Source organism: Thamnophis sirtalis, unplaced genomic scaffold (genome assembly GCF_051295495.1).
Source record: "Thamnophis sirtalis isolate CommonGarterSnake01/CBP01778 unplaced genomic scaffold, rThaSir2_p1.2 scaffold_11, whole genome shotgun sequence".
In the NCBI taxonomy this organism is placed as follows: Eukaryota; Metazoa; Chordata; class Lepidosauria; order Squamata; family Natricidae; genus Thamnophis; species Thamnophis sirtalis.
The window spans coordinates 31,574,798-31,593,742 of NW_028261391.1; the positions used below are offsets into that span (position 1 = coordinate 31,574,798).

Genomic DNA, 18,945 nt, shown 5'->3' on the forward strand with positions numbered 1-18,945 from the left:
AACACAATAGGAGAGTTGGAATGGACCTTGGAGGTCTTCTAGTTCAACCCCCTGCCTACAATAGCAGAGTTCTACTATTCTACAATAGCAGAGTTGGAAGAGTTAGAGAAAGAGAGGGGGGAGAGATCCTTTGCATTTTCTCATAGCAGTTAATGTTGCACATTGGGTTTATACTATTGATAATTGCATGAGTACTGGAGACAACATTCTCATGCAGTTAAAAGTAGCGCACAAGAGCATTTCTCTGAATTATATTTTGGAGAAAAAATGCTAATTAGTTGATTACAATATTAGTCCTTTTATATTAATTCAGGATAGAGACATTTGCATTATAAGATGCAATAATTAAATCCTATTAGAATCCATTTTTATAAACACCTGTTATCAATAAATCAATTTGCAATTGAAATTTTAAAGACTAAATGGAATAAGGAACTTGTACAAAAATGGGAAACAGTTTTAATATTAAAAATCTAGATAGATTACAGTTTATTCAATAAAAGTTAATATTTCAGACATTAGATACCATTATGTTTGTATTAAAAAGAAATTAATAAATCCTTGTATTACTGAAGACGAATCAAGAATAACACTTCATTTGAATATTGTGTTTTTGCAATATCCTAAAATTATTGTGTTATAAGGAGGTAAAGATATAAATTAATTTGATTCTGAAGCAAAGTTTAATATTGTCAAATATTCTTTTTAGCTCTATTGACAACTGTACAATAGAAGAATTTGTATCGGAAAATGATTTGCTTATCTGAATAACGATGGCTCATCAACTACTTGAAAGAAAGTCTTCTCACTTGTAATGGTCTTTATGTGTTTGCTTGCTTGTTAAGTTTTCTTCTGTTATTGAAATGAACAAAGTATATGGGAATCGTTGGACAATATATTATCCAGTCCTTTAGGATACTAAAACTTAGCTTGGACAAGGCTGCGGATGCTCATCAAGAGAGATGCATATAACATTAAGTTTGATATCCTTTTGGTATCATAGTTTTTTTTTAACTTATTCTGTTTAATTATTCTGGATTTCAATCTCGCTTTGGAATTTTGCTGTTTGTTAAAGTTTCTAATGTGAATTTTTAACAATTTATTATGTTTCTATTTTGAATTTTTTTTAAAAAAAGATTGAAATGAAGGGAATAAAACGAAGTTTACCAGACAAGATTTTCAAATCATTTTTGTCATCTTAAAAGCAGGGTGTTTTCTTAAGTAAATTGGGGCACACTTTTTAACAAAGAAAATTTATTTTCTAAGTTATTAAAGTTGTGGTATTTGCATATGGGATGGGGATGATGACCTAATTGTCATGATATCATCACACAAATATTGTGACTTATATACTGTTCTTATTTGTACTACAAGACCATGATGCATAAGTGGATGTTTTGACATCATTATTGTTTGTCATGAATACTGCTGTTTAATGCATCATGAATTCACAGAATAACGCTGACTAGAACTGAAGCAGCTTCTTGAATGACAGGCAAAATATTTTCAAAGGAAAAAAAGTCCAATTGCTTTTTGGAGAAAGCATATTTGGGACAACCATCTCCTTGATGATGGGGAATCTCCATAGAGATTCAGTTTATAATATACTGTGTATACAATATACACTCATTTTATACATTTCATTTCCAAACTTCCTGAAAATATTTTCAGTTTTAGAATGATGTTCAAGCACTTTCCAATGTAAAATTTTGTAACATAATGACTGCTTCAGCATTCAAGAATTATCAAATTTTTCATTAATCTCTGGAATAAATCTCATTCAACTGATAGGGACTTGGGTTATGTTTCCCACATTTGAATTCCACAATTGGTTTAGTAGAATATTTTGTCACAATTTGTATTGTTCTTGGTTTCCCAAATCCATTCCTCTATGCTATTCTAAAAATTAAATAATTCAATAATCTAGAGACTACATCTAATTTTCTGAAGCAAGTCATCAACAGGATTTAATCCAGAGACGGAAGATCTTGTGCTGTTGTTATGTTTTGAATAAAGGCAAATATATTTGTCTGAGGATAATGATGCAAGATCAAATCTGGGTCAGTCGCTGGGACCAGAGATTTACTCTTCCAAGCTTCCATGGGCTCCAGCAAGAGTCTGAAAGCTTGGAAGAGTAAATCCCTGGTCCCTGTGACTGATCCATATTTGATTTTGTTATATTGTATGAATGTGCATCCGTGTTGTTACATTGTGTGTGCGCCTTTGGATGGATAGATGGATGGACGAGTAGATGGATGGATAGATGGAGGGAGGGAGAGAGAGGGATGGATGGAGGCATGGAGAGATGGATACTCCTCTTCTCTCATACCACCTATCTCACTACCTCTTTTTGTGAAGGTTTGGCCTCCTTCCAGCAAGAAAATACACGAGATTGCAATAATTGATTGCACAATTCTGAAAAACCATCAGTCTACCTGTAAAAAATCCTGAAGGACAAATAATATAATTAAAATTCACTGAATGGAAATTATTATCCTTAAAAAGTAAGTCTGCTTTATATTAGTACTGATAGTTCCTAATAAAGACTGGGAGACTTCAGAGCACTAATGTTCCCACTATGAAGTGTGATGTTACTGATTATCTGCAGGTCCAATAAGTAGAACATGGACACTGGCTGGCCAAGCTTTTATCTAGGGCCTTTTGGTGTCCTGTTGGAGGAATGAGGTGTTGAAATAAAATTACAGAAAATGCTCAGGGCAAAATATGCTGTATATCACTATGGAAACATATTAGTAGGGCAACAGCTACTTTTCTAAATAATATTTACTTAGTGAGTTACTATGGAAAGAGATAGGCTGGGGATTGTGACAAATTCCATCACATTTAGATACATTTTTGCTCAATATTGATATAGTCTACCCAAAGTGCTAAACAGTGACAAATGATCCCAAATTCAAAATTAGCTTGGTAATTATGTTTGTTTTATTATTGTTTTCATTTGGATTTGTTTTTAACTTGCCTAACAGTTTCTGAGTTTTTGGGATGTCAATACAATACAATAGCAGAGTTGGAAGGGACCTTGGAGGTCTTCTAGTCCAACCTCCTGCCTAGGCAGGAAAACCCTATACCATTTCAGATAAATGGCTCTCCAACATCTTCTTAAAGATTTTCAGTGTTGGGGCATTCACAACTTCTGGAGGCAAGCTGTTCTACTGATTAATTGTTCTAACTGTCAGGAAATTTCTCCTCAGTTCTAAGTTGCTTCTCTCCTTGATTAGTTTCCACCCATTGCTTCTTGTTCTACCCTCAGGTGCCTTGGAAAATAGTTTGACTCCCTCTTCTTTGTGGCAACCCCTAAGATGTCTATACAACTACGTTTCTTTTTCTTTTTTCATCCTGAACTGTCAGAGAAGAAAGAGGAATTACAATGGCTATCTGTTGAGGTTATCAGTGATATTCCTGAGATTATGGTTCCTTGATTTTCATGTTAAGGCATTCTTCATTTCTCCTAGTTCTTAGGAAAAGTAACAGCATGCAATCGGTTAGTCAACCACAGGTAAAATATGTAATGAAGTGTTAGCCCAATGAAGCTGAAACTAGCTTCAAGTTAAACAATGATCAGGCCAGACATTTTTTGTTTTTATTTAAAATATAAAAATGCTTAGCTATAACAATATGCTGAATTGTTTGAATAATATTTCTGTCTTTTAAATGATACAGCAAATAATTCCATAAATTACCGTATTTTCACGACCAAAAGCCGCACCGGATTATAAGCCGCAGTATCAATTAACGTTAATTTTTCAAACTTTTTCCACATATAAAGCGCACCGGGTTATAAGCCGCACGTTTCCCGACGCTTCTGGACATCTGTTGCAGTCGCGAGGAGCGGAGAAGAGCGTGAAGGTTCTTGGCGCTCCAGGAAGCCCCGAAAGCAGCTAGGAGAGGCGCACGGCTTGGTTTATCCTCCCTGGACGTCACAGCAGCAGCCCCAAGCGCACCGATCTCTGTGTTTTTCGCATCGGGGCATGCTCTTGCAGCACACCCCGATGCGAAAAACACTGAGATCGGTGAGTTTGGGGCTGCTACTGCGACATCCAGGGAGGAGAAACCAAACCGCGCGCCTCTCCCAGCTGCTTTCGGGGCTTCCTGGAGCGCCAAGAACCTTCGCGCTCTTCTCCGCTCCTCGCGACTGCAATAGATGTCCAGAAGCGGCTTTTGGGGCTAATGGGGATTGGATTTCCAGCTCGATAGCCCCTGCTGCTTCTGGACGTCTATTGCAGTTGTGAGGAGCCGAGGAGAGTGTGGAGAAGAGCGTGAAGGTTCTTGGCGCTCCAGGAAGCGGGAGAGGCACGCGGTTTGGTTTCTCCTCCCTGGACGTCGCAGCAGCAGCCCCAAGCGCACCGATCTCTGTGTTTTTCGCATCGGGGCATGCTCTTGCAGCACACCCCAATGCGAAAAACACTGAGATCGGTGAGTTTGGGGCTGCTACTGCGACATCCAGGGAGGAGAAACCAAACCGCGTGCCTCTCCTGCTTCCCGGAGCGTCAAGAACCTTCGCGCTCTTCTCCACACTCTCTTCGGCTCCTCACAACTGCAATAGACGTCCAGAAGCGGCAGGGGCTATCGAGCTGGAAATCCAATCCCCATTAGCCCCAAAAGCCGCTTCTGGACATCTATTGCAGTCTCAAGGAGCAAAGCAGCTGGGAGATCTTTTTCCACATATAAAGCGCACCGGGTTATAAGCCGCACTGCCGGTTTTGGATCAAATTTTAGGATTTTCAGTGCGGCTTATAGTCGTGAAAATACGGTATATGCTACTAAAACTGTCCTGTTTGTGTGTAACCTTTAAGCAAGCAAAACAGTGCATCATAGCGCAATTATTTTTGAACCAAGATACTTCAGAGGGGCTTATTTACAGAATACATCCAAATTCCATGATTCCCATAAAATTTGGAAAACAATTTATGGCATAAAAATTAACATAAAACATTTTATCACATAATACAAATGTCATAAAACATTTTATCATATTTGACACACAATGTCACCATTTTTTTTTCTGTGGTTAGCTCCTGATGTTTCACTCTGCCATACAGTTCAAATCAGGCTATTTTCAAGGCAGATATGTCTCTGAATATTTATCTATATTTTAAAGAACTTGAAGGTGGTCCATTAGCAGCTGTGCCACTGTGGAAAAAGTCAGTCTTCTAGTACTTGCCAGCTCTTTGGCTAGTGCGATCTGCAGCATGTCCATTCTACTCCAGCTGGTTGGATAGATTGAGGCTCTTGGGAGAATACAATCACAGGTGAGCATGACCAGGAATGCTCATCAGTGCCTCAAATACATAGCAACTACTAAGAACTTTCCCATATTATCCCAACTCATGGTAGCAATTTCCCTCTTCTTTTTAATCTACCAACTAAAACCCAATTAGTAGGTCTTTCTATGTGATAACTCTGACTATGGCTAAGGCTGACTATGGCTAAAAATGATTAAGAACAAAGCCTCGCATGGAAGCTATAAGCAGTATTAATATAAGTAGCCAGTCTTTGTCCAGGCACAGGTATTTATATAATAGCAGAATACATGATACATATTAGGGCATATTATGCACTGTGTCAAGTTATAAATTTTTATTAATGTGTGAATTGGTTTGTTATTTTTCTGTTCTGTTATCATTTGTTTAGTAATGGGATATCATAGAAATAATGTAACGTAATGAATATATACATTCTCTCAAGAAGGTGCCAAGTGAAATCCTTAGTTTGTTGTTTCTGTGCTGATTGTCTCCTGATGTCATGTGTGCTTTCTTTATCTGAAAATCTCATCAGGACTACTTTGGTCTTGCTGGTTTTAATATTTGTTTTAAATGCATGTAGGTTTTTTCTTCAGGTCATCTGAGAATATATGTGAAACACCATTCTGCAGGGAGCTTAATTGATATGGTCTGAATTTAAAGGGTTATTGTAGAGGTTTAAAAAAATAGAAAAGTAATCATATTTTAAAATTCTCATTTAAAATACACAAAGTTTTATTTTCATTGTTCAACAAGACAAAATGAAGATTATAAATTATCAAAAGTGAGTGCTGGCATCCATACTTGATTATAACTTGCATACTACATATAATGTATATGAAGAATTCAAACATTTCAATGATAGACTATGAAGAGACACATGTACATATACAGATATATAAACAAACTATACATACATACATGGGTGAATAGATATACATAATTATGGGCATACAGTATACAGACAAAGTACTATACAAGTGCCATAAGTGCAATATACTGTATAAGGCTATACAAACATTTGAGGGAATCTGATGAAATCATGATCACCATGGCAACAAGGCTAGAGCAGTCTGTGATGTAACAAAGTGATGGTGATAAAAACAGAATCTTTTCACAGTATGCTGTGTAGTGTCTCCCTCTCTCACACACAGATAAATACAGAAAATCCACTGTATTTCCATATCAAAATGATTAAAAAAAACCCTGCTGTATTTCTTAACAAAATGGAAATGTATCTGAGATGAAACAACTGATGTTCTATTTATATCATATTCTCAATTGGCTCTTTATTTTCCTTAATAAGACAGGGGACAGGGCACATGATCCCATTTTTTAAACAAGCTTCGGCTTTATATCAGTTTTTATTCTTGTGTTTTTAAATGTATGAATAATATTCTACAAAATTATTGCCCTGAGTTAAACATAAAGGTACACCAAAAAAGAAAGAAAAAAGGCACAGCATTTCAAACAGAGGTGAGAAAAAGGAATTTGTCTGAAAGCAATTCAACAATATTGTGGGAAGTCATTTATTTCTTATTTTGCTAAAAAACAACTTCAAAATGCAAGCAACCTAATTTTCAATCTTCGTTTTGTAAACGACAATACTTTAGACTGTGTAAAAGAGGAAGTCTTAAAGCATCGCTTTGCCAAAGCAAATTAAAAATGGGTAATGCACCTTAATCAGCATATTTTGATTTTTTTGGGAAAAAATGATTCCACAAATGAAAAATTTCACTTATCCAGGAAGTTAAATCTGACCTCAAATTAATCAATGAAACAATATACCTACATGGTCAACAGCAATAATCTTAATAAGCTGCAATTCTTTACACATTTATTTAGTTGAATTGAATCAATAGGACTTATTCTAAGAAGATATTCCTATAATTGCACCTTTAATTATTATACATTGTTTCAAGATTACACGTGTCTGTATATATGCATATTAGGTTATAAGTCTCCTAGCAAAGCATATATATAAACATTTATGAACAGAAAAAAAATCTAAGAAAGTGTTATTGAAATTATTTTAAGATTGTATACTTTACACAACTGTATTTAAGGTTATCTAGGGCTGCACTATAAACCATGAAGAAGAAAAAGATTGAAGAAATTGAATAAATATTGCTGAAAGGCCAACTCAGGGATTAAACATTAACTTGTTTTATGCTCTGTAGAGTTGCTACTTATGATAAAATATTATCTGTGATTCCTTGCTATATATTGTCATAGAATGTTCAATTAATTGTAACTTAAAAGAAAAAGAGACACGCCATAGATTCCAATGAATAGTTTTTCTAATAAAATAATTGATGGATTTCTGTCATTGACAAAAGGTTAGGCATAACAGGATAATTTTCTAAAAATGCTTTTAAAATATTTATTAATTGGAGGTAATGGGTAAAAATTAGCCAATATTGCTGTCCTTTTTAGTCTCCATGTATCCATTTAAAGATCTGAAAAATGGTTTATAAAACAACAAAGCTGTGAGTAAATAGGCTACCTTTACCTCATGAGGAACCTCCCTAAAAAGGTTCATGATCATATATGCCACATCTACATGCAGACAAATTATGCTACAAATATTATTGAAACTGAATTGAAGCCAGCCCACTCCCGCTCCAGGGCATAAGTTCCCTTCCATTCAGTGGCTCGGTCTTAGAATCATGTCTGTTGTGTCTCTAATTTGTTGGTTGATAAAAACTACTATCTGAAATTGATTTAAATCTTTAAATATTGTATCTTGCTGAGATTGAATAGTTAGAAGTGCAGAAGCAGAAGTTAAGGAATCACAGGATACTTACAAGTAGTTTAATAGCTATTTCTATGCATTCTTATTCTCACCCACACACCTTTTCTGTCTGCAATCTTAGGTATGTGCTGAATTCTTGTTTTCTTGTTATATTGCAATTTATACTGTACGGTTATCCCACTTCTGTCCTTCAAGAGCCCCCAAAGTTATGCTAAATATAGCAATTTTCAAAACATTTGCATTCTACTTTCTCTTGTTTCTAGTTTCTATCTGACTGGCTAATCATAAATCATTTAAGAGGCTTCTGTGGGAATTCTTATAACATTTTCACAATGCCATAGATTTGCATGTGGCCGGTCTTTTCTACCATGAAATTCTTGTTCATACCAGCTTGAAATTAGTCTCAGTTATCTTTATAATCTATATTTCCAGGTTTTCATATGATGGACAATTGCAGGTGTAATATTAGAATTCAAAGGACTTGCAATCCAAAGATACATGGGAGAAGTGTACATTATTATTTCAACAACCAAAGTAGCCCAGCTTTCTTGTGTGTGAAACTCTATTTAGTTCTTTTTTAATCATGTCCATTTAAAGATGGCAACATTCAATCGTAGTGCATTCCTCAAAATTTAATGTCTTCAACATATACAGGGAAAGGGGATAGGAAAGACTCCAAGAACAGACCAGCTGTTCATGCTATCAATCAAAATATTGGTGATGTATTTTTATGAGTTGTAGAAATTTGCTTTATTAGACCAGCTAATTGTTAAGAGGGCTCTCCTGGGACACCCAGCAACCACATCTTTATCTGCATGGCAGACAGTATTCTCTATGTGCCAATATTAGTCACACAATTCCTAGTTGTTACATAAAAGGAGAATCAGCTTATTCTATTTTAAAATGAGAAGGGAAGTAGAGGAAAGGAAATCTATGTTGACACTTTTATGAGGAAACATATCTAAATCGGGATCAGTTGAATAGAAAACTATAAGGTAGTTAAATGCTTGCTGCTGTGGTTGGAAGCAGATTTTAAAATGCTAGGTTAAAAACTAAAATTTTAGTGTACAAGCAGTTGTCTTGGGGGGGGAGTAGATAGTATTAAAAGAAAAAAGACCAATTGCTCCCTCTCGTGGTTATTCAAAATATTGTATAATATCTTCTAACATCATAGAACCTTAATTAAAATTACATTGAGATTCTGCAAAAAGGTTGGGCAGATTCTAAATTTTAAGAGCATATAATTATTATGTTAAGAGAATTTTAAGGAGCTCAATCACAAATTTATGCCTGAACTATGTCTGAAATGATAACCTTGCTTAATGGGTGGGTTCTATACATATTGCTAAGTTGTAATAAATATATATATATTTGGGTTTCTGTCGTGATGGACTCTTGTGATGAGCTGATTGACAGATAATGGAAGCTGTTAGCTTCCTCCCATAATTGGGGCTTACCAGGGGTTGTGACACTAAATATATATATATATATATATTCACAACCCCTGGTAAGCCCCAATTATGGGAGGAAGCTAACAGCTTCCATTATTTGTCAATCGGCTCATCACAAGAGTCCATCACGACAGAAACCCAATATTTTTACTGTTTCCTTTGTTACACATTTTGTGTTATATTTGTTTTTGTTATTTATCAGCACAAATATAACACAATATATATAATATACATACACACACACACACATACATACATACATGTGATTCATCATGTTATGTGGACATGTGTTTTATTGTATGTTGTGAAATGAAAATCTATATTACAGAGATCAGCAAAAATATGAAAATCCAGTCTAAAACAAAGACGATATGATGGAAATATCAAAGACGGGTATAACCAAATTCATTAATTTTTTAAAAGATATTCCAGAAAACCCACTAACTGGTTATATCAAGAAAATGTGTCATGTTGCCACAATGAATGGTGCTTTATTTAATACTGTAAGTAATAGATTGTGATATATAACTCTATGGGAATTTTTTTTCATCTTAGGTTTTATCAGAGCGACTTATTCTTTGCAGCTGTTTCACATTTTTAACCCATATTGATTCTGTTATACAGATTCTGTAGAACTATCTGTAGTACTACGGATAGTGAATTACTGTCTCTTTCCTTTTCTCTTGTCTTGACTCTCATCTTCTGACCCAACAGATTTCTCTATGAAGTTTTCTTTAGAACATTTCAGGAAGATCAGGCTATATTGATAATGAACTGATTAGGTTTTCTTCATTGCTTATGGCACCACCAAATTTCACATTTTCACTCCATATTTCTGAATATTTAAAAGAAACCATAAGCTTTTTTCATTGTTGTCTGAAGTAATAAACAAGTACAGGTAATCCTTGACTTACAATCACATAACCTTGTCATAAATATGAGTGAGTTTCCAAGCATCAGAATTCACATGACCATGGGGATGCTGCAATCGACGTAAGTGTGAAAAATGGTCGTAAGTCACTTTTCAGTGCCATTGTACTTCTGTATGGGCACTAAATGAAACTGTTTAGTTGAAGACTACCTATACTGTCTTTCTTCAGGCTACCTATTGCTTCAGCTGCAGGGATTCTCAAGTAACCAGTATTACCACCAGGCATTGTGCTGTGTGTTTGTGCTGGCAAAAGCCAATTAATCTGGGTTGCTAGAGTGAAGTCTACTTATCCTCTGTAGATATGGCTAATTATAAAATGAAAAGTAGGACAGTCACACACACCCTCTTTAGCCACTCCTTAATAAGTGCAGAAACTCCATTCATAACAATTTATTTGAAATTCTTGTCTCATTGAAGCATTTTTAAAGGAAAGTGTCTTTTATAAAATTAAATAAAAATAGGGACAAAAAAAACCCCAAGCTTATTTTTCTGCCATGAACCAGTTAAAAACATCAAAACTTAAGTTAAAGAGAAGTTGACTTATTCATTAATCCAGGTAGAAAGCTTTTGGATTCTTGATTCTTAAGGGAATGAGCTGAATCATACAAACTCAGCTACATTTATTTCAAATCCAATTTCTTTAGGTTTCTTATTTTTCAGATGTTTAGTTCATCTCCTATTTTCACATCAGTTTGCAATTCTTTCTATGCAAATGGAGATGCGTTTCTATGCATATTTCTCTTAATATGTATATGTTCACTGAAGATTTCCCTCCTAATAAAATGCCTCTTAGATATGTTTCCAATCATTCTTTTCAATCTAATTTTAGCATCTCTACCAATTTTTGCATATGTTTTTGACTGGCAAAAAGCATGCATATTCAGAATAAAAAAATTATAATTTTAAAAACTGAAAGCTGAAGTAAAAGTGAAATTGGTCAATAAGTTAAGATTTCTCATTTCCTTTCAAGGACCTCATTTTGTATTGTAAAGGACAGTTACATTTAATTTTTACAGTTATTTTTAGGCCCAGGTAGTTTTACTTCTCTTGGCATTGCTTTGCTAGAACTAGTATTTATTGAGAGCATGCGATTCTACTTGTGCGACTATTTGATAGAGATCATTGCATTAGTTCAATTTGAACTGTTGGTTGAATCATTCAAACTGGAACAATTTCTTTCATAATGATTTGGAGTATAAAAGTGCACATGGGCATGTGCAAAGAAATCCATATCAGGTCAACTCAATTTAACTCAATTTGGATACACTGAATATGAATTTAACATTTATATTTAGAATAAGCATTTTAGTTGAGAAAATTGATTCAGTATGGAGATTTAAGCTAATTTGCTTTCAACTGAAACTCCAAATCAAATATTCACACACCCCTAACAGTCATGCTGTTCAGTGAAGCATTTGACAGTTTCAGTAGCCACTGACACATATATCAATAGAATTAGAAAACAGCAGGAATGAAATTCCCTGCTGCTTTTACAAATGAATCCCACTTCCCAAAAGGCACTTACAGAATAATTCTCAAAGTGTTAAGTACTAAGTCAACCTTGGCTAAACTCAAAAAGCTATGTAGGGTCAGACATGGTTGCCATTTAAATGGAAGTCATGAGAAAGTCTTATGGTTATAGCTTTGATAAGACTCTAGAAGAAGTATTCCAGAAGATTCTGGCAAATCCCTTGCCAATAAAAACACATGCTGGACTCAATGGAGATTTTGAGTTTTAAGATCATTTTTGCTCATTTTCCCCTCCAACCCTGGCATCCTTTAGATATGTAGATTTAATTCTCAGAATTTTGGCAATGACTATGATGGCTGAGAAATTCTGCAAATATAAAGAGAGTTTAATTTTTAAGAAGCTACGCTTCTGATATGGTATAAGATTGATTCATTGAATGGGCTCATATTTCCATTGGGCATTTGGTTCCAGAAATACTGTCAGACTGGTGAAGGTCTTTAATTACTCAGTGATGGGGAAATAAAGAATCTAAAACCTCTAAAACATTGTTTTTGCTTCTTAGAAATTCCTTTCCCAATCCTGGTTGCAGTTGGTATTTTCATGTCTCTAAATTAAAAACCATTCAGTGCTTTTGTCCAGCACAATATGACTGCTAAAAGAACCTGTGCATTCAGAAGCAGAAGAATAGAGGTGCCTCCTTCTTTGAAAGTGGAGGGAGAAATAACATTTTTAAAACAGCTATAATAAAATTTGAATATGAAAGAAGTGAAAAGCCAGATAAATTATTCTCTTTAGAAAATGTGGTTTACACCTCAGAAATATGATAGGAAAAGCAGCACTATTCATGTGGATGGTGACTTTTAAATTATGATTAATGTTTAATTATATTTAGATACTCTTTAAACTTCTAGCTCAATAAATTATTCCTGTAGTACCATGGTGCTCTTGTTAGTAGCGATAGTATTGTAAACAGCTGCTTGAAAATTTAGAGTCAGTTTTATGAATCATATTCATTTCTGTAATACATTTCTCTCAATATACACATTTTCCTATCCATTTTTCTTAACAAACATGTCTTTATGCTATCCTTTTTTTCATTTGCTGCTTGTAGGTTGCTATGAATATATTACAAAATATATAGATTTTGATCCAGAAATTGCACCATAAAATTAAGGGGGAACCAAAGAATAACTATGTCCATTTTTGCATTAATTCCAAAATAAGAACTACAGCACTTTGCAATAAATTTCTCCTTATTTGATACCCCATTTGAATAGTATATGAAGTTCTTCCAAAATAAATGCAGAAAAGATCCCATGCCAAGAAATAAATATGCTTGAAAATATCAACATTAATAAATTAGGATTTGATTTTTCCTCATTTTTAGGCAAGTCTGAAATGTTGATATGTTCTGAAAATACAATAATTACAAGTTGATTGATAATATATCAAAATAAGGTGGCTGTTACTAATTAATATTATTATTTATTTAACTAATTATTTAATAGTTATAACTAACAACAAGAAAAATAAGGAAAAGCCAACGGACTTATAATACAATAAGAAAATTTCTGTCATGATCAAGATAAAGTTTTAAAGTATTAAATGACAGGACAGCAACATTTCTTATCATAATTTTATATAAGTGTGATTTATGTCATAGTGACAGGAATAATGGGATTTCTACTACAAAATACCTGGAAAAACCAAGTTGAAGAAAACTAATTTATAAAAATAAAATCCTGCACATTCGATATTTGCCATAAGATGGAGCCATTGGCCCACAACAACTATTGGAAACTCAAAAAAAAAATTACATATATTTACCAATAGCTCTAGAACGTAGACTTATATACCTCTTCACAGCAGTTTACAGCCTTTTCTAAGAAGTTTACAGACTCAGCATATTGCCCCCAACAATGCATTCTGACACTTTTGGAAACCAATCAATGATCCTTTTTGTTCATTATAATTCTGAAGTGTTTCAAAAAATAGCATAGAACTTTTTCAGTTAGGGGGTTAAATCTAGTATTAATCAGGTTCTAGGGAGACCTTTCCTAACATATATCTTTCCAGAAAAAAAATCTTTGTTCAGTTCTGAGGTGGCAAACTTCTTGAAGTGAGAGGATCTGGTTACAATGACTCACGGCCTCATAGCCATATTGTTGGGTTTGCACAATGCACTAACATGTGACAGCCTTTGAACAGAAGTTACAGTTGGTTTTTAATACAGTAGTCAACATTTTGACTGGAATTCATGGCAGGGATAATTTTACCATTTACTATTTGGTGGGCCAATACTATACGTTTTTGGATACAATTTAAGCTTATTACCTGGATGTTAGTTTCAACTTATAATGGTTCTGTATCTCTTGGTACATATCAGGCAGACCGATGATATAAGATTGCCTTAAATCAACCTGTTTGAGTACATCCCTCAGGGAGAGGCTGCTAGTAAGGTTAGTGGGTGATAAGGCCAGAAAATTTCTTCTACATAGCTCTGTCATTCTCCCCCGGATGCCAGAGTGGCCCACTTGGTGATGATCTTATAGAAATTGGTAAAAGCGTCTGAGAGTATCTTGAGACATAGACTATTCTACCATTTGTGTTTGGCGCAGCATAATTGTCACTTATCTATTTCTATTTTTGTAATATGTATATTTTAGGATGGATGTTAAGTTTTTGTTTGGTTGCTGTTATAAGTCACTGGGATTCTCTAAGAATTTGGGAGATGATGATGATGGTGATGATAATGATGCATCAGTACCCATATAATAAATCCACATCAGCATCTAGATTTGACATATGAAATTATTGATAATTACAAAGCTGGTATAAACAAAAATGCTGGAAATTATTTATATATATAATAAAAGAAAGCTAAAACAGAAGGGAGCTCAAGCACTTTTTAACTTCAAGCTTAATAATCTACAAATGTGAAGTCCAGTTAGTAAAGGAGGAAAGCTGGTTTATATGTGAATCGGTATCCCTGAATCCTTAATACTGGGTGAATGTATCAATTTGTAAGGTTTTTTTTTTTATCCCATCTAGAAATAGTGCATCTGAGTTATCATTAAAAATTTCAGATGATGGTTCATTTACGGCTATGACATTCAGACATATAAACTGGCTGTTTTAAATTAATCTATTTTTACTATTCTTAATGGATGTTATAGGCCAACCACATAAAACATAGCAACTGTAATGCTGGATCTCCTTTGAATTCCTTTCGTCCATTGCCTCTATAAATTAGTTAAAATAGGAAAGTATCTACCATTTTAAGTCTCATCATAGATTTTCAAAACAAATGTAAATCAAAAGAGGGATTATATATTGCCTTCATACTTTGGATTTAAGGAAAGACATTAATAACACTTGTGAAATAAGGCCCTGTTCCACCAGTTTTTGCTCCTATAACATGCTATTACATTATTGAATATGCTATTTCATAAGTTAACTCTTTCACTTACATAAAAATGTCATTGATATGATCTCATATCAATAAAGCTAAGTATGTCTTTTTTTTTTCCTTCATGTTGTATACATGGTTTGATGCTTCTCTGCAACTTCTGCAGATGCAGAATTTCAGCATATTGCAAATAGCCATTTTTACACTGGGTATATATTTTATTAAGTATCTATTCTATCTATCTACATCAATTGGCTACATATCCAATAAAATATATAGCAAAACACTAAAGGGATATGCTTACTGCTGTAATTTTATGGCATGACTGTTCATTTCAAAATAAGGAATGGATATGGGTGACATACCATCATGGCAGGAAGAATGTTTTACAGTAGTTATTACATATCAGGTTTAGTACAATATCACTTTGGCAGTCTGCTAAATAGATCCTGCTCCGGTCTATTCTTTCTCCCCAGATAGTTTAAATTGCCTTTTTCTATCTCTTAAAGGGATAATTTGAGGGATATTCTGCACAAGGTACAAGTTTGTAAGATAAGACTATCACATCTAAAGCATAAAACAAAACTTCACTTCAAATAGCAGAAGAGCTAATTGGGATAAAGAGATGTTCGCCTACTTCTTTTCCTGCTGTGTTAGTTTGAAGGGTTTAATGAAGAGTTTTCAAAAGTTTTGAGGACTGCAAAACATCCCAACCAAACCATTCTGTCACTTTCTTCTGCTACCTCTAGGTAGTCCTCAACATATGACCACAACTGGAACTGGAACTTCCATCACTAAAAAATGAGGTTTTAAAGTGAGTCACATTTTGTTTCTACAATCTTTTTGCTGTGATCATTAAGTGAAGCATGTGGTTGTTGGGTAAAGCTGGCTTCTCCTATTAGACTTTGCTTATTGGAAGCTTCCTGGGAAGGTCACAAATTGTGATTTTATTGTGCACTGCAACTAATGTAAATACATGCCAGTTGACAAGCACATGAATTTTTATCATGTGTTTGCAGCAATGCTGTGATAACTGGGTGAAATCATCAGTCACTTTTTTCAATGCCATTGTAACTACAAGAGATCATTAAACAAATGGTCATAAGTTGAGGTGTACTTCATTCAAATTTTCAAAACCTAGGGCAGTATTGTACTTATATGAGCTGGTGGCAAACAGACTGAAACTTGAGACACATTTGGGGAGAGAGTAACTGCTTTCTGTTATGAGCAGAGAGTCTCAAATGCACTATTTATCTACAACACATGAATATATTTATTGGGAGTAAATTACACTAGAGGGCAATATAACTGTAGAGTTGAAATGTGGACTAATATATAGAAAGATTCATAAACCACCTAGAAAAAGCAGCTGAACAATTAGATATGGTCTACAAGTCACATTAATGAATAATTGTATTGAGGAAAAAAAACCCTAAATGCTTCTTGATAAAAATTGAATGAGACAACTTTTCTTTCTCAGCATGTAAAGATTGCTTAGATAAGCTGCAGGATTTTTTTTCCTTTTTTCCCTAACAGCTCTTATTCAAAGAATTACATTTCCTTTAACGTATAATTTTTTTCAAACAGTTTGAAGACCATACGAATTTGCATACTGGCACACAGCAAAACTTGCCCAGTATCCAAATATTAAATAACATGTATTCTTCCATTGGAACCCCACTATTGAAGGAAAATACAAAAACATGTTCAAAGAACACATCAATCTCCCTGTTATTCATAGTCCATGAAAATTCCATTAATATCTAGACAGCTTATTGTAAAATCTTTGCTATTTTATAAAAACAGAATATTATGGATCAGTCCCAATACTATTATATGTGATTTAGGAGTTTCGAAGGAACAAAATTACTTCTCATAAATAGAAAACAAGCCTTTTATTAAGTTGTGTGTTTTTGAGTATGTATGTGCATGGATTTATGTGTGCATATACAGTATGTATATATGCATACACGCACAATCATGGTGTGTGTGTGTGTATATATATACACACAACACACACACAATTTTTTAAAAAAATTATTCATGCACTTATCTCAAAATGACAGAATACAAAGAGATTCAAGTTCAAACTGTGTATACAAAGTCACTGTCTAGTACAAAATGGTATAGACAAGATGCTTGAAAGAAATATACATTATATAAAACACAAATTTATAAAATGCTGCTTTTAAGCAGAATTTTTCAGAAAAGAAAATTACTTTAAAAAAAATGAAACAAGATATTCAACTAACTACATATAGAGTAAAAAAGGATACATATTCATATTACAGAATGGAGACAAATAAATGTTAAAGAAGAGACCATTGCAAAGAAAGCTTGATGCTAGAAACGATAAGATTTCTTTGCTTATGAAAGGGAGACACACACACACACATATCATAAAAACAGAAATCAAACCAAAACACTCAGAAGAATAATTTACAATAACAGATGGTAGACAAACACAGAAGGGAGAACATTTGGCATGTTGCATCACAGGAAGTCATTCACGATTGGCTAACGATGGTACCTGGCTCGGTTGCAGTTCACTGGCTTGCCTGAGAGGAGGAACAGAGGGAGGAGGAACACCTGATGTAGAAGCAGATCTCCCTAATCTGCAGCTTGATTTCGGTTCTGGAAAGGAAAAAGAATGGATTAGAGAAGACTTCTGCACTCTCTTAAATTAAGGGTCCAATCTGGATAAATTGTAGCTCCAGGGCTTCATGCAGCTCTTCAACTTTTTAATCATGGCTGATGATTCCTGGCAATGTTTCCTGTCATTTCAAGTTGGATAAGCTGTGAAAACTCTAGTCGAAACTCCAAAAGAAGCATCACGTGGATGTGCTTCTCTCCCAACATCTAATCCTGCCTACTCATGTAATCAAGTGATGTCCCTCAAATATTAAGGCTGATTTTTATTTTAGACAACTAACCACAGGCTTTCAAATATAGGGCAGCACTGTCTGTGTTGTTTTTCTTCACATTTTCTTCTTTTTGAATTTTTGATGTGTTTCTGCTTATTTTGCTGTAAAAACTGTGTTGCTGAATTTTCACATTTTGCATTGGATTTTATTGTACGCTCAGAGGAGGATTCAGGGTTGAAAAAAGGTTTAGGTGGCCTTATGTGTCCTATGGGGAACTCACTTCTGTTGCTAAAGAAGTCAGAATTTTCAAACTTAGCTAATACATTGCTTTAAAACCTGAGTCTCACATGTTGATCCAGTGCCTCCTTTCTCAGTTCCCCATCCTGTGGCTAAGAGAAGCCTCAGATTCACCTTTCCTCAAACTGCTATTGGAGAAGAGTTAATGCAAGAATTTTTTGGCCACTTTCATCTCTAAAAAAGATCTATCTTTCACTATTATGCTTTATTTTTAATTGACCAAATATATGCGTGTCTATGAAATCATCAGGAGTCAAATGTAACTTGAGGGAGACTGTATCTTTCAATAGTGTATGATAACTGTCATACATAAACGAAGTATGTGTAGAATTGGTAGCTGTGAATGTTTAATGAAAACAAAGGGTTGATTCTTTATCACTGTTAACCTGAAGGAATTCGAAGCCCTTTTCTACCATAATTTCCATTGTCTATGAAGATTCTCAGTCATCCAGGTCATAGTTGTCTCAAAGGTGCTTTTTTCAAAAGGCAACTGGACTATTTTTTGA

The 18,945-nt window shown here is 34.3% G+C and overlaps 1 protein-coding gene across 1 annotated transcript in view; it reads right to left on the minus strand.

The window, feature by feature from the left end:
- The window catches only part of NYAP2 (neuronal tyrosine-phosphorylated phosphoinositide-3-kinase adaptor 2), a 145,016-nt gene that overhangs the window by 6,541 nt on the left and 119,530 nt on the right, over nucleotides 1–18,945 (minus strand). The window contains exon 6 of the mRNA XM_014054690.2: nucleotides 17,809–17,912. Within this exon, the coding sequence (XP_013910165.2) occupies nucleotides 17,809–17,912 (104 nt within the window). The remainder of the gene's footprint in view (nucleotides 1–17,808; nucleotides 17,913–18,945) is intronic.